Genomic DNA, 14,861 nt, shown 5'->3' on the forward strand with positions numbered 1-14,861 from the left:
GAAGAACGTCTTCGCGTATATAGTGAATGTAAAATAATCTTGTTAAATCACACGCTCTTTTTCTCTAGGCAAATCCTTCATAAAAATTTCAAGGAAATATCGTCATTTCCTAGCTGCCTCTTTATACTTACAAAACAATGGTAGTGGATCATAGCAAACTGCCATCCCATTTTATTGGTAACACAAGCTTAATGCATTTCTTCCCATTTGCTTACTCCATTCTCGTTTTCAAGGTGGAAATTCAGTCGACACAGCACCTCAAGATCCTGTCAGAGATTTTGTCATTGCAAATGAAGGCCATACAGTCATCAGCAAGATTCTCATTGCCAACAACGGTATGGCTGCCATGAAGGAAATCCGGTCTGTTCGTAAATGGGCTTACGAGACGTTTGGTAACGAGAGAGCCATCGAGTTTACTGTCATGGCTACACCTGAGGATCTCAAGGCTAATGCAGAATACATTCGTATGGCTGATAATTATGTTGAGGTGCCTGGTGGCTCCAACAACAACAACTATGCCAATGTCGAGTTGATTGTCGATGTTGCAGAACGAACGGCTGTTCACGCGGTGTGGGCGGGTTGGTGAGTAGCATACGGGATATGGAATCGCGTAAAGATCTGGTATATTGACACACATGCTACATAGGGGCCATGCTTCCGAGAATCCTCGTTTGCCAGAGATGCTGGCCAAATCTAAATACAAGTGCCTCTTTATCGGTCCTCCAGCATCTGCTATGCATTCTCTAGGCGACAAGATTTCATCCACCATTGTAGCACAGAGTGCTCATGTGCCTACCATGGGCTGGAGTGGCGATGGCATTACGGATACCGAGATGGACGAACAAGGCCATGTCATTGTGCCTGATTCTGCGTATAAGGGTGCCTGTGTTACGTCTTCAGAAGAAGGTCTGGCAGCCGCTGAAAAGATTGGCTATCCCATCATGATCAAAGCGTCCGAAGGTGGCGGTGGCAAGGGTATTCGCAAAGTAGATGAGCCCGAGCAATTTGCTAGCTGTTTCTCTCAAGTGCAAGGTGAAATTCCTGGCTCTCCCATCTTCATCATGAAGTTGGCTGGTAATGCTAGACATTTGGAAGTGCAATTGTTGGCTGATGAATACGGTAACGCCATCAGTTTGTTTGGCAGAGATTGTTCAGTGCAGCGTCGTCACCAAAAGATCATTGAAGAAGCACCTGTTACGATTGCCAAACCTGAGATTTTTGAGCAGATGGAAAAGGCTGCTGTGCGTTTAGCTAAATTGGTGGGCTACGTCTCTGCTGGTACGGTAGAGTACCTGTACAGCCATTTTGATGAGAATTTCTACTTTCTCGAATTGAACCCTCGATTGCAAGTAGAGCATCCCACCACTGAAATGGTGTCTGGCGTCAACTTGCCTGCTGCTCAGCTCCAAATCGCTATGGGCATTCCTCTGCATCGTATCCGTGATATTCGCGTGCTTTACGGTGTACAGGCCAACAGCGCATCTGAAATCGACTTTGATTTTGCTCATCCTACCTCGCTTCAGAGCCATCGTCGTCCTACACCTAAGGGCCATGTCATTGCTGTCCGTATCACTGCTGAAAACCCAGATGCTGGATTCAAGCCTTCTTCTGGTATCATGCACGAGCTGAATTTCCGTTCAAGCACCAACGTATGGGGTTACTTCTCTGTGGTCTCTTCAGGCGGTCTTCATGAGTACGCAGATTCTCAGTTTGGCCATATCTTTGCGTATGGTGAAAACCGTCAACAAGCGCGCAAAAACATGGTCATTGCATTGAAAGAGCTATCTATTCGTGGTGATTTCAGAACAACCGTGGAATATATCATCCGCCTTTTGGAGACAGAGGAGTTTGCAGACAACACGATCAACACAGGCTGGTTGGATATGTTGATTTCCAAGAAGCTGACGGCCGAGAGACCGGATACGATGTTGGCTGTGTTCTGTGGTGCTGTTACAAAGGCTCACACGGCTTCCATTGAGAGCTGGAACGCTTGCAAGCAGCATTTGGAGAGAGGTCAGGTGCCTAGCAGAGATGCACTCAAGACGGTATTTACCATTGATTTCATCTACGAGCAAGTACGCTACAACTTTACTGTCACTCGCTCTGCTCCTGGTCTTTACACGTTGTACCTGAATGGCAGCAAGACGCAAATCGGTGTCAGAGATTTGTCTGACGGGGGCCTCTTGGTCTCTCTTGCAGGTAAATCCCATACGACCTATTCCAGAGAAGAAGTGCAAGCGACCCGACTGATGATTGATGGCAAGACATGTCTTTTGGAAAAGGAGAGCGATCCCACTCAATTGAGAAGCCCTTCTCCTGGCAAACTGGTCAATTTGTTGCTGGAAAATGGAGACCATGTTAAAGCGGGAGAGGCCTATGCCGAAATTGAGGTCATGAAGATGTACATGCCCTTGGTGGCTACAGAAGATGGTCATGTTCAATTCATCAAGCAAGTGGGTGCCACGCTTGAGGCAGGTGATATCATTGGTATTTTGGCTCTGGATGATCCTAGCCGTGTCAAGCATGCGCTTCCTTTTACTGGCCAAGTGCCCAATTACTGTTCCCCTTACATGTATGGTGATAAACCTAATCAAATGTTGAAGGCAGCCAAAGCGTCTCTCGAGCACATTATGCAAGGCTATGATAACCAAGCGCTTGCTCAAACAGTGCTCAAGCAGATGACTGAAATCCTTCGCAACCCTCAACTGCCTTACTCTGAAATGACGTCTGAAATGTCTGTTTTATCCGGTCGTATTCCTGCTCGTCTTGAAACTGCTTTGCACAGACTCTTTAGTCATGCAGAAGCAGCAGCGGAGCCATTCCCTATCGCAGAGGCCACTCATCTGATCCAAGACTTTGCTAAAACCAACATCCATTCTCAGTCTGATCTCACTGCTTACAAAATTGCTGTTCAGCCCATTGTCGCTGTTCTGGATCGCTACAAGGAGGGTCTCAAACACCACGAATATGCCACCTATGTTGAATTGATGGAGCAATATTACGATGTAGAGATCTTGTTCAGCGGCCAGATTCGCGAGGAAGAAGTCATTTTGCAGCTGCGTGATCAAAACAAGGAGGATCTCGGCAAGGTGGTTGCCATTATGCTGTCTCACTCCAAGGTAGCCAGCAAGAACAACTTGGTCATGATGATGCTTGATATTATTTACCCGTCCATTGGCGGTGGCGCCTTGGACAAGTTCTTCCTGTCCATCTTGAAACGACTGTCTGACATTGATAGCCGTGCCACACAAAAGGTCACTCTCAAGGCGCGCGAGTTGCTCATCCTGTGTCAGATGCCATCTTACGAAGAACGCCAAGCTCAAATGTACCACATCCTCAAGAATTCAGTAACTGAACGCGTGTATGGCGGTGGCATTGAGAACCGCACGCCCAACCCAGAGGCTTACAAGGACCTGATTGACACCAAATTCAACGTGTTTGATGTGCTGCCCAACTTTTTCTACAACGAAGATGCCTACATCTCTCTCGCTGCCATTGAAGTGTACTGTCGTCGCTCATATCATGCCTACAAAGTTTTGGATATGGCCTACAATCTCAGTGGCCACCCTTACATCTTTGCCTGGAAGTTTCTCTTGGGTAATGCAACCCATGGCATGGACGACAAGCGCATTGCCTCCTACTCTGACTTGACCTTTCTATTGAACAAGACAGAAGCTGAGCCAATCCGTACGGGTGCTATGGTAGCTGTCCACTCCTTGGACCAACTCATTTCCGAGTTGCCTCGTATTTTGACCGCGTTCCAAGAAGACAAGAGCGATACTACTGCTAGCAAGGTGGATGGTCGTATGGAGAACATTCTCAACATTGCCGTTCAAAGTGGCACTGAATGCGACAATGCGTACTGGCAGCCCAAAATCAAGGAGGTAATTCAATCTCACGTAGAAAGCTTCCGTCAAGCTCACCTGCGTCGTATGTCTGTCATTGTATGTCGTCCTGATCAATGGCCAGATTACTACACTTTCCGTGAGAGTCATAATTACGAGGAAGACGAAACCATTCGTCACATTGAACCTGCCATGGCGTATCAACTGGAACTGTCTCGTCTCTCCAATTTCGACATCAAGCCAGTGACCATTGAGACCAGGCAGCTGTACGTCTATTATGCTGTGGCCAAGGAAAACCCATCCGACTGCAGATTCTTTATCCGTGCCTTGGTGCGTCCAGGCAGAGTCAAGGACTCGATGCGCACGGCTGACTACCTCATCTCTGAAAGCGATCGTTTACTGAATGAGATTCTGGATACATTGGAGATTGTTTCGCAGGAATACAAAAACTCGGATTGCAACCACTTGTTCATCAACTTTATCCCTACATTTGCTTTGGAAACCAGCGAAGTCGAGCAAGCGTTGACTGATTTCGTGGATCGTCATGGCAAACGTCTATGGAAGCTGCGTGTTACAGGTGCTGAAATTCGATTTAATATCCAGCCAAAGCATCCCAACCAAGCACCCATTCCCATCCGTTTTGTCATGGACAATGTCTCTGGGTTTGTGCTCAAAGTGGATTCCTACCAGGAGATTAAGACAGACAAGAGTGGCTGGGTCCTCAAATCGCTGGGCCGTGTCTCTGGTCCCATGAACATGCTGCCTGTATCTACTCCTTATCCTACCAAGGAATGGCTTCAACCTCGTCGTTACAAGGCACATCTCATGGGTACTACTTATGTCTATGATTTCCCTGAGCTCTTTCGTCAAGCGACTCAGAATCAATGGAGCCAGTTTGTGCGTTCCAAGAAATTAGCTGGTGAAAAACCTCTGCCAGTGATACCATCTCAGATTGTGGAAGCTTTAGAGCTGGTGCTGGATGAAGAGGTCAACAAACTGCGTGAACAGGTCCGTCCACCAGGCACCAACACGGTCGGTATGGTCGCTTGGATTGTCACTCTTCGCACGCCCGAGTACCCTGATGGCCGTCGCATGATCGTCATTGCAAATGACATTACCTTCAAGATTGGTTCCTTTGGTGTAGCTGAAGATGCCGTGTTCTTCAAAGCATCTGAAATGGCTCGTAAGTTGGGTATCCCGCGTATCTACCTCTCTGCCAACTCGGGTGCTCGTATTGGTCTAGCAGATGAACTGATCAACAAATTCAATGTTGCCTGGAATGAACCTGGTAATCCTAGCTCGGGATTCAAGTACCTCTATGTCACGCCTGAGGTGTATAAGTTGGTGAATGCGGATTCTAAGCATCAGAGCGTGGTGGCGGAAGAGATCCAAGATGAAGGAGAGACCAGATATCGTATCACAGATGTGGTAGGTCTTACGGATGGCTTGGGTGTGGAAAACCTAAAGGGCTCTGGCTTGATTGCTGGCGAGACATCGCGCGCTTATGATGACATCTTTACCATCACGCTTGTTACTTGTCGCTCAGTCGGTATTGGCGCTTATCTCGTGCGTCTTGGCCAACGTACTATCCAGAATGAAGGTCAACCCATCATCTTGACAGGCGCCCCGGCATTGAACAAGGTGTTAGGTCGTGAAGTATATACATCCAATTTGCAATTAGGTGGCACCCAAATTATGTACAAGAACGGTGTATCTCATTTGACGGCAGAAAACGATCTCGAAGGTATCGATAAGATCATTCAATGGCTCGCTTATGTCCCTGCTGCTCGTGGCGCACCTATTCCGATGGCATTGGGCTCTGACCCTGTGGACCGCGAAATTGAATACTTGCCTCCCAAGGGCCCCAATGATCCTCGCACGTTTTTGGCTGGTAAATACCAAGGCGATACATGGGTCAGTGGCTTCTTTGATGAAGGTTCCTTTACAGAGACGTTGTGTGGCTGGGCTCGCACTGTGGTGGTCGGCCGTGCTAGACTCGGTGGTATCCCTATGGGTGTCATTGCTGTTGAATCTCGTACTGTGGAGAATATCATCCCTGCTGATCCTGCCAACTCAGATTCCACAGAGCAAGTCTTTATGGAGGCTGGCGGTGTGTGGTTCCCCAACTCGGCTTACAAGACGGCACAAGCGATCAATGACTTTAACAAGGGTGAAGAACTACCTCTCATGATTTTTGCCAACTGGCGTGGCTTCTCTGGTGGTCAACGAGACATGTACAATGAAGTCCTCAAGTATGGTGCTCAAATTGTGGATGCTCTCAGAAACTACAAACAGCCTGTTTTTGTGTACATCATTCCTAATGGTGAACTACGAGGCGGTGCCTGGGTGGTTGTAGATCCTACCATCAATGCCGATATGATGGAGATGTATGCGGATAAGCAGGCGCGTGGTGGTGTGCTGGAGCCTGAGGGTATTGTTGAAATCAAGTACCGTAAACCCGCCTTGTTGGCCACCATGGCTCGTCTGGATCAGCAGTACGGCGACCTCAAGAAACATCTGGAATCGGCCATCGATGTACCCGCTGAGGAGAAGGCTGATATTAAGCGCCAATTAGAGGCGCGTGAGCAAGAGCTTCTGCCCGTTTATCAACAGATTGCCATTCAATTTGCTGATTTGCATGATCGTACCGGCCGTATGATGGCCAAGGGCGTCATTCGTAAGCCTCTAGAATGGCGACACGCGCGCCAATACTTTTACTGGCGTGTGCGCAGAAGATTGAGTGAAGAATACCTGATCCGTGATATCAAGGCAGTGACAGATGATGGTCTTGGCCGTGATTCCATGATGAAACTTGTACAAGAGTGGTTCAAACAAGACATGCCAGATGGTGATGATGATAATGAGCAGATGGTGGCTGAATGGTTTGATCAGTACAGAGATACTATCCAGCAACGTGTGGCTCAATTGAAGCGTAATACATTGGAGAGCAAGATTGTGACATTTGGATTGCAAGACCATGATGCAGTCATTGAAGGCTTTAGCAAGCTGTTAAAGCAGATGGGCCCTGACGATCGCAAAAAGGCAGCAGAGAAACTGTCCTCATTGTTTTAGAGAAAATAGCATCATATATCATGAGCAAGCAGCCAAATCAATAAATCAATGTGCTGATTGTATTCATCTCATTTACCTATTTATGGACAGGCTTTCAAGAGGTGTTTTCTTGCTTGTTTTTTTTATCTGTCAGAGGATCTTTAAAAACGCATTGTGTTACATCAAGCCGTTGAATGATGAATTGGGCTCAAAGGAACCTTGTAATTTCTCTGAAACATAGCATCTCAAATGTCTCTCTTTTTTTTTTCTGTGTACCCTTTATTCTGAGTTCTGTACCTGGAGATAATTATTCAACAAGATCAAAAGACATAGCCTTTATATGCTTTCTCTTGGGCATTGGAATGATTATTGCTTTATTGTTATATACTGGAACTACTAGAAGCATCTGATATGGAATGTCACTCACGTACACCAAGCTTGACAAATATCAGTCTGAGAGCTGTCAGTTTCACAATAAGCAAGCTTGCATCTTTGTATGGGCTTTCTAGAAATTAGTCCATTACGTAGTTGCCGCGCGATACACTCAAATGCTTATTCAGATCCATCTTACGTTAAAAGACATTCAGTGATGCCACGCGTCTCGTGTTTTTTTTTTTACATCAGCTTGGATCACATTTGCAAGTTTTGATTGTATTCAAACATCATACGAACCTGCCGTTAATTAGCGATCTGTTTAGTAATCGTAGGGAATACAATTCTGATCTGGAATCTCTGGTCAATCTGAAGACTAAATGTTTCAAATACAAGATTTCAAGAGTGCTGTCGGTTTTCGATCCACTAAATTTTTGCAATCCTTGTTAGCGCATCGATTTGTTCTCTATGAGTTTGATAGCATATGTTGCCAGCAATTGCAATCTGACATTGCAGACCCTGTTCTGCTCTACTGGTACAAGATGATTGTTTATATTTGATGCAGTTATTGTACCCAAACAAATCAAATTCGTGTCAAACGTCATACACGACATTGGTCAGGGAATGATTCATGGTAGGCGTATGACAGATGAAGCAATGTTGGCCTAGAACTTGGATCTGTTTCCATTTTCCCTTCTTTGGTCCACTGTATCCTCCTTGAATGGTCGTATTATTCAATTTCATTACAGCGCGCACTTGATGAAGTGGCATACACACTAGTATCTTAATTTTTTGCAGCACAATGGCATATGAAAAAAAAAAAGACACATTATACAAGGTCCCTGTCAGCTATTTTGATGCAAGCCGAATGATTGGTATTACCCATACACCGAGCACCAAAGAGAACGCTTTGCCCCCCCTTTTCAAGCGAGCTAAATGGGTACATGCCCCGAAGCTCAGTTATCTTTCTAGCCCTAACCTTTCCTGATGTCAATCTCCGTTGTAAAACTGTTATAATCTCATTTTTGAAATCAAATGACAGAATATACTTTAAATTTTCAGGGCAATTCGTTAAAATTACAACGAATGGGTTCTTTGCTCCAATGAAATGCTGAAAAATGAAACTTCTCAATTGGATTCTTTGCTTTATGTCATTACTTAAAATGACCGCCTCCGGGATCAATTAAGGCCTTTTTGTCAATAAACATCCAAGATGGTAACCAGGCCATTTCGAACTGGTTCCGGCCTTTTGTGTGCTTGTGCGCGCCTCTTTTCGCGCTTCCGTCCCGTTGTGATATTGTTGTGGCGCTAAAAAAAACGTACAGGCATAGAGGTCCCATCACAAGCTGTGATCCAATCATAGCTAATGCCATGATCAACAAGTTCTCCCTGATTCTTCTGCTTTCAAGACGAAAGCGTATTTTATATGAATTGCATAAAGCATCAAATGTCAAATGTATTGCATATTTGTTTATAATAACATTCAATGAATTGGTTTTATTCAAAAGACAGTGGGATGACATCCGATGCCAATGATGTAACAAGTGGCCCGCTTTTCTGTAATAATACGATAGAAATGAAACAGGGCGAGAATATAAATCGACAAAGACATCGTGAACAATGTCCAGAAATAGCAGGCTATTTACATGGGAGACGACACTGCTGATGTTGATCAACTTTGTCATTAGGTTTCAATTGGCAAGTATCGCCATTCAAGAAAACGATGCTCCTGCTGCTTCTAGATCAGCTGTGGTAGTTGTACACCCTGGCGGAGATGCTGCCTAGCAAATTCTGTCCATCGCGTATAATGTGGATCACCAATACGATTTCCTGGTGTTCTGTAAATCTCACGAGGTGGGTCCATTTTTACATTTGATGCAAGCAATTTGAACAAAAACGTACAAAATATACAAATACAATATAACGAAAAAAAATAGACAATTAGCAACCTTGATATGGTAGGTAACACAAATTGGTCGATATGTATCTATACAAGAAGCCATCAAAACGTACTGTTAAACCACAATCCTGCTCTGCACATGGCCAACAACAAATAAATAATCAAACATTCCCCAATGAGATGCCTCGATATATATTAGCGATAAATTCATTATTTCGCTCACGCTGGTTAGCAGCGTACATGCATGCGTGTGGATTCGATACGAACATCATGCCTATCGGATTCCACAAAGAACCATTCTCTTTTTCTCTCTCCTAATGGCTTTTCATCAGATGATCTAATTTCTGTGTGGCCAAAGCATAAGCACAATTGACTAGAAATTTAACGGGCCTCTAAAAAAACTCGCCACCAGATATGGAAAGCAATTATTAAAAAAGTGCCTCGGGTGCCTGAACATGAATGGCATTTTGGTACCTGTAGACCAGAAAGCGAAAGGTCTAGTATGTCGAGCATTCTCCGTTTCAATGATACAAGTTCGTGTACTGTTACTCTTTATACTATATTGACCGGAGGGCGGTGGGTCCCCTCCCCTCTCACTCTCAATTAGACAAATCAGTATAAATAAGAACAACATTTCCCCAGTGTTGCTTAAAAAAAACATCCTCTTTTCTCTTTCTCTTTATACATATACATATCTTTCTATATAACGCTGGTCGTTTTATTGTCAATTTTTCTTTCATCGTATATCACATAAAGTTCATTCCAATCATTATATCAAACATGTCTCGCACTTTCTCTTTATTCACAGCCGTCGTTCTCGCACTTACTGCTCTGTCCTCTGCAGCACCCGTTGAAAACAACTCAATTGTTCAACTTGATTCCAATGTTGTAGCTGCCTCTGCTCCTGTTCAATTGGAGAAGCGCAAGAAGCACCACAAGAAGCACCACAAAAAGTCCAAGCATCACAAGAAGTCCAAGAAGTCCACCACCAAGAAGAAGTCCTCCAAGAAGACCACCGTTGCCAAGTCTTCTTCTTCCTCTTCATCCAGCAAGAGCTTTTCTGGTACCGCAACCTGGTTTACACCTGCCACTGAAGGTGGATCCACTGGTGCTTGTGGTCCTGAAGAAGATGACCATTCTCTCATTGTTGCATTGAACGCTCCTCAATACGGTGACATGAGCGAGAAGTCTTCATGGTGTGGTAAGAAGATCACCATCACTGGTCCCGCTGGTACTGCTACTGCTACTGTCAACGATGCTTGTCCTGAATGTGGCCATGGTGATCTCGATCTCACTCCTGTCCTCTTCAAGAAGATTGTTGGTGATATGAATAAGGGTGTTGGCAAGATCAGCTGGCACATGTCCTAAGTAAAGAATCTCTCAATCTACTTTTTGTAAAAGTAGTATAAGAGTTTTCTTTTTTGTATTCATGTTTATAGTATCTCTTTGTATCTTTCGTTTATTCCCCCTTTCTAGTTGTCCTATTCAATCCGCCACCCCCTCCCATTTTTTTTCTTTTTTTTTTTTTTTTTTGTAACAAGATCTATTGTATGTACAATATAATAAATAAAGCCAATATAGAAGTAAAAACCCTGAAATGTCTTGATTGATGCGTATTTTTAGCAATAGGCTAGTGCCATAAATTAAATGCCTTTATGTTTACTAAACAAAAACCCCATAAAAAAACAATGGCATGAGTATGTACTTTTGACATGTAAACCATCCATTTCTCAACCATATACACAGATGCGCTTGTTTCTGATAAATTGTACAAATCAAGCTATATTATAACCACGTATCGCATTGTATACAAGAACGTTCTTTTTGTTCATTCGAAGATCCCTTTCCATTCCACTTGATCATGAAGACCATCGCATTGTACGACATTTGATTAAATTTTGTGTATCCAAGACTATACTACTATGAAAATCAAAAAGAAAAACGAGAAGCAATAATAATAAAACACAGTGAATCCAGAAATCTGTGGTTGACACCTGTAAAGATTGACCTAGCCTCTTTTATTTTTCTTTGGTGTCCGTAAGTTTATCGATTGTATCCATAAATTCCTTTAAACGCATTGGCACTCCGTGGTGAATGAATTGCATTAGCGTAGCATGGAGGTGTGATGGCATGTAATCAATCGCATGGGTTCATTCCAGGGTACATACACAAAGGGCGCGCCCTCCATCATGATGTGAAGAATGTGCCATTCATCATGCTTTCAGTCATGTTGTAATAGGCATTCGACCATGTGGTACATGTTGTATAATAGCGACAGGTGAAGACATCATTTGCATCATTCTGATGATGGGTCGCAGTTCAACTGCCATGACGCCGTTCATTCAAACAATTCGGGCAGTAGCTTCTACCACAGCCTGAATCACTTCATCCCATTACTTTCCCTTCATCTGAGGTACGCGATTCTGCAAGTGAAATGTCGCCCTTTGTTCTTCAGCAATAGACTAGACTAATAGGTTGATTCTACTCATGTCTTATTATATGAAAATAACGTCTTTTTTCCTATACAAGAATGGGGTCATTCAGTGTAGCGTATGCGATGTTAATGGGTCCGTACAGCTCCACTGAATTGCCACTCATCAATATTGCTAGCCACCAAGCTCTTTTCCTCCATTTTACGCAAGAACTCTCTATAAACAACCTGTAGCTGTAAATTTGGCTCCTCTACGGCGTTTCATACTTATATCCATGGAAACAATCCATGAACATACAGACAGCATATGTGCACTGTCTCTGATTACTCAAAAGTATAGGAAATACAGCGAAATTTAGGTGTATTTGAGCCGTGATTTCTCGCGTTAGAAGCCGTTTTAGACCGCCAGAGTAGCACCAAACAATTCCTCTCATTCAGCAGTTACTTGCTGGCACCTTTGCTTGATTTTTTTTGGGATCGTCGAAAATTGCCTCCAAACCATGAGGGATACCTCATCCAAATCATCAAAAAACAAATGATTGCGTTTTTGACCTCGAAAACGAAGACTTTTACTATGACATGTATTAATTCAAAATGTTTCTCTCGATCCAGGGCAACCTCTAAAACTTTGTAGGTGCGACCTTTTTATGTAAAATCTCGACATTTCCGCCAAAAACCCCATTTCATATTTTCTAATATTGCTCAGCAAGTTCAATCAAAACATCTATTCTACCTGGCACCATTGGATGCGCCTTGAAAAGTACTCCTAGATGGCTTAAGGCTCTAAAGGATAATCACCACGACTTTTATAGTCGAATCTCTCAAAATAGTTCAAGGAAGTCGAAAAAGATCCAAAAATTCCTATTCAAGAGAAAAAACAATGCCTGTCGAAGTTTGTAAATTTCGGCTGGCACATGCATTTCTCTTAGGGTAATTGATGGTTTTTTTTGAAGAGGATAAGAAAAGGATTGCAAATTAAAAAAGCACTTTAACACAGCCATACTACTATTCAATGCTTCTGCTACACGTTTATATCCCCAATTAGTTCATTGTTGCAAATTGCTCCTCGAATGACTCTATTCAGCTTTTCACGTTTCCAGTGTGAGCTTTAAATGACTAGACCAGATTTTTCAGAATTGTGCCTTCAGTATTAAATATTGCAGCTTACAGTTATATTTGATAAAATGTCAACAAAATAAGGAAATATAAATACAAAAAAAACGTGATATTGGAATTAACGGGTTATAGTAGATGGTAATAGTAATAGTAAAGAGAAAGGGTGAGTGATTGAAAAAGTATTCCCCAACCAATTAGGACATATATCTGAATCCAGGATGTCTGTCGCAGATATTGGTAGCAGCTTCATGAGCATATTGCTCAGGGGTAAGGTTATCACGTCTCTTGTTCTCTCTTTCCAAGAGGAATTTGAAGAGCAAAGAAAAGGTAACAGCACCAATCATCAAACCCATAGCAGCCAAATTACCAGTAGCATACAAAGGAGCATCATTTGCTCTGTAGATTTGACCACCAATGGCACCTCCGACATTACCAATGGAGATGATGATGGCAGAAGCAACACCACGCTTAGTATGACCACCAATATTGTTACCAAACCAACTCAACATGGCGGGGATGTGAGAAAAGACACCTGTAACAGTGATACAAGCAGCAATATACATGGCCACGGCGCCTTTATGGCGAAGAGCATACAAGAGAGCATAACCAATGACACCAATAGCAGCAGGAATAGCTACATGCAAACCACGCTCCTTCTTTTTATCAGCATGCATAGCGATCAAGATGGTGAATGTACAAGCTAATGATAGGAGTGTGAACACATGAACCATTGCGCACTGAATAAACAACACCACTTACCAATAGCATAGGGAGGAGCAGACATTGCCTGAGCACGAAGATCCGTGAAACCCATGCCTTGAATGATACTAGGCAAGAACAAACTCAAACTATAAAGAGGAGTGGACCCACAAATGTAGATGAGAGAATGCATATAGACTCTCCAGTCAAGGAAGGCTGCACGCCATTGCACCCAAGAGAATTCTGTTTCAGTAGATGGACCAGCATCTTCTCTGAGTCTGTGGACAACAATCTCGCGCTCACGGTCATTGATAACTGTTTGGAAAGTTTTCGTGTTAGTAAGACAGGTTTTTAAGCATTTCCCACACACACGGCAACAACGATTATAAATCACACGGCCACAGACACATCAACTCGGTTTATTCCCCCCCCCCACATTCAGCAGGTATCTCGATATACTTACATTTAGAGTTCTCTGGGAAATCAGGCAAAAAGTAATAAGCAGCTACAGAAAGTAAAAGAGTGGGAATTGCTTCAATGATAAAGATCCATTGCCAGCCATGGAGACCGCCTAAACCATCCATTTGCATAATGCCGTAAGCCTAAAACAGATGAAATGTGTTAGCGCTGCGAATCAATGATGTAGGCACCACATAGCCCGCGTACCAAAACACCACCAAAGGCACCAGCCAAGGTAGAGCAAGAGAAAAAAAAAGCTACACGCGTTGCTTGTTCGCTTCTCTTATACCACAATGTAAGATAGAAAATGACACCTGGGAAAAGGCCAGCTTCAGTAATACCCAAAAAGAAACGAGAAGCCAAGAGACCAGCTGTGTTGTGGCAGGCAGCCATAGAAGCCATCTTTTTTTTTTTTTTTTTTTTCAATATGGTTAGCTCAATGATCAACATCTTAGTATCTCTCAAGAACTTACCACAGTGCCCCAAGAAATCATGACGATGGGAATCCATTTGCTTGGGCCAATCCATTTCAAAATCATATTGGAAGGTACCTCGAAAATGATCTACATTTACATTGTGAGTGGCGATACAATGATGAGCAGATCAGATCCACAACTTACATAGCCGATAAAGAAGATTGATAAAGCAATATTGTAATCCGTAGCACTGATGCTCAAGTCCTTGGTGATGCCGGCCAGCTTAGCATTGCCGATGTTGACACGATCCAAGAAGGAGCAGAGATACAAGAGACCGAGAAATGGAATGATACGAAGATCTAGCTTCCACATGACAGCCTTCAACTCTTCAGCAGTAGGAGGAACAAACTCTTTGTCGCCACGACCAATGGCTTCTTCTTCATAGTCGACCAATTCTGGCTTTTCTAGGAACTGTTGCTCTTTTTCATACGTTTTTTCAGACATGGTGGAGGGCTATAGAAAAAGGAAAAAGAAAAGAAATAGGGGCTGATCTCAATGAAGACCGCCCCATT

At 43.4% G+C, this 14,861-nt stretch overlaps 3 protein-coding genes across 3 annotated transcripts; 2 read left to right on the plus strand and 1 right to left on the minus strand.

The window, feature by feature from the left end:
- Positions 1–137: 137 nt before the first annotated feature.
- ATC70_011631 (uncharacterized protein) lies at positions 138–6,917 on the plus strand (the record flags this gene model as incomplete). The annotated part of the gene is made up of 3 exons (XM_064830818.1): positions 138–177; positions 234–582; positions 647–6,917. 3 exons carry the CDS (start codon positions 138–140, stop codon positions 6,915–6,917), a joined length of 6,660 nt encoding a protein of 2,219 aa, XP_064683320.1.
- A 3,031-nt stretch (positions 6,918–9,948) lies between these two features.
- ATC70_011632 (uncharacterized protein) lies at positions 9,949–10,536 on the plus strand (the record flags this gene model as incomplete). The annotated part of the gene is made up of 1 exon (XM_064830819.1): positions 9,949–10,536. One exon carries the CDS (start codon positions 9,949–9,951, stop codon positions 10,534–10,536), a length of 588 nt encoding a protein of 195 aa, XP_064683321.1.
- A 2,373-nt stretch (positions 10,537–12,909) lies between these two features.
- Positions 12,910–14,793, minus strand: ATC70_011633 (uncharacterized protein; the record flags this gene model as incomplete). The annotated part of the gene is made up of 6 exons (XM_064830820.1): positions 12,910–13,415; positions 13,475–13,729; positions 13,878–14,016; positions 14,081–14,275; positions 14,347–14,436; positions 14,494–14,793. The coding sequence occupies 6 exons, from the start codon at positions 14,791–14,793 to the stop codon at positions 12,910–12,912; spliced, it is 1,485 nt and encodes a 494-aa protein (XP_064683322.1).
- Positions 14,794–14,861: the final 68 nt, after the last annotated feature.

This window comes from Mucor velutinosus (genome assembly GCF_035048745.1).
Source record: "Mucor velutinosus strain NIH1002 chromosome Unknown tig00001564, whole genome shotgun sequence".
Classification (NCBI taxonomy): domain Eukaryota; kingdom Fungi; phylum Mucoromycota; class Mucoromycetes; order Mucorales; family Mucoraceae; genus Mucor; species Mucor velutinosus.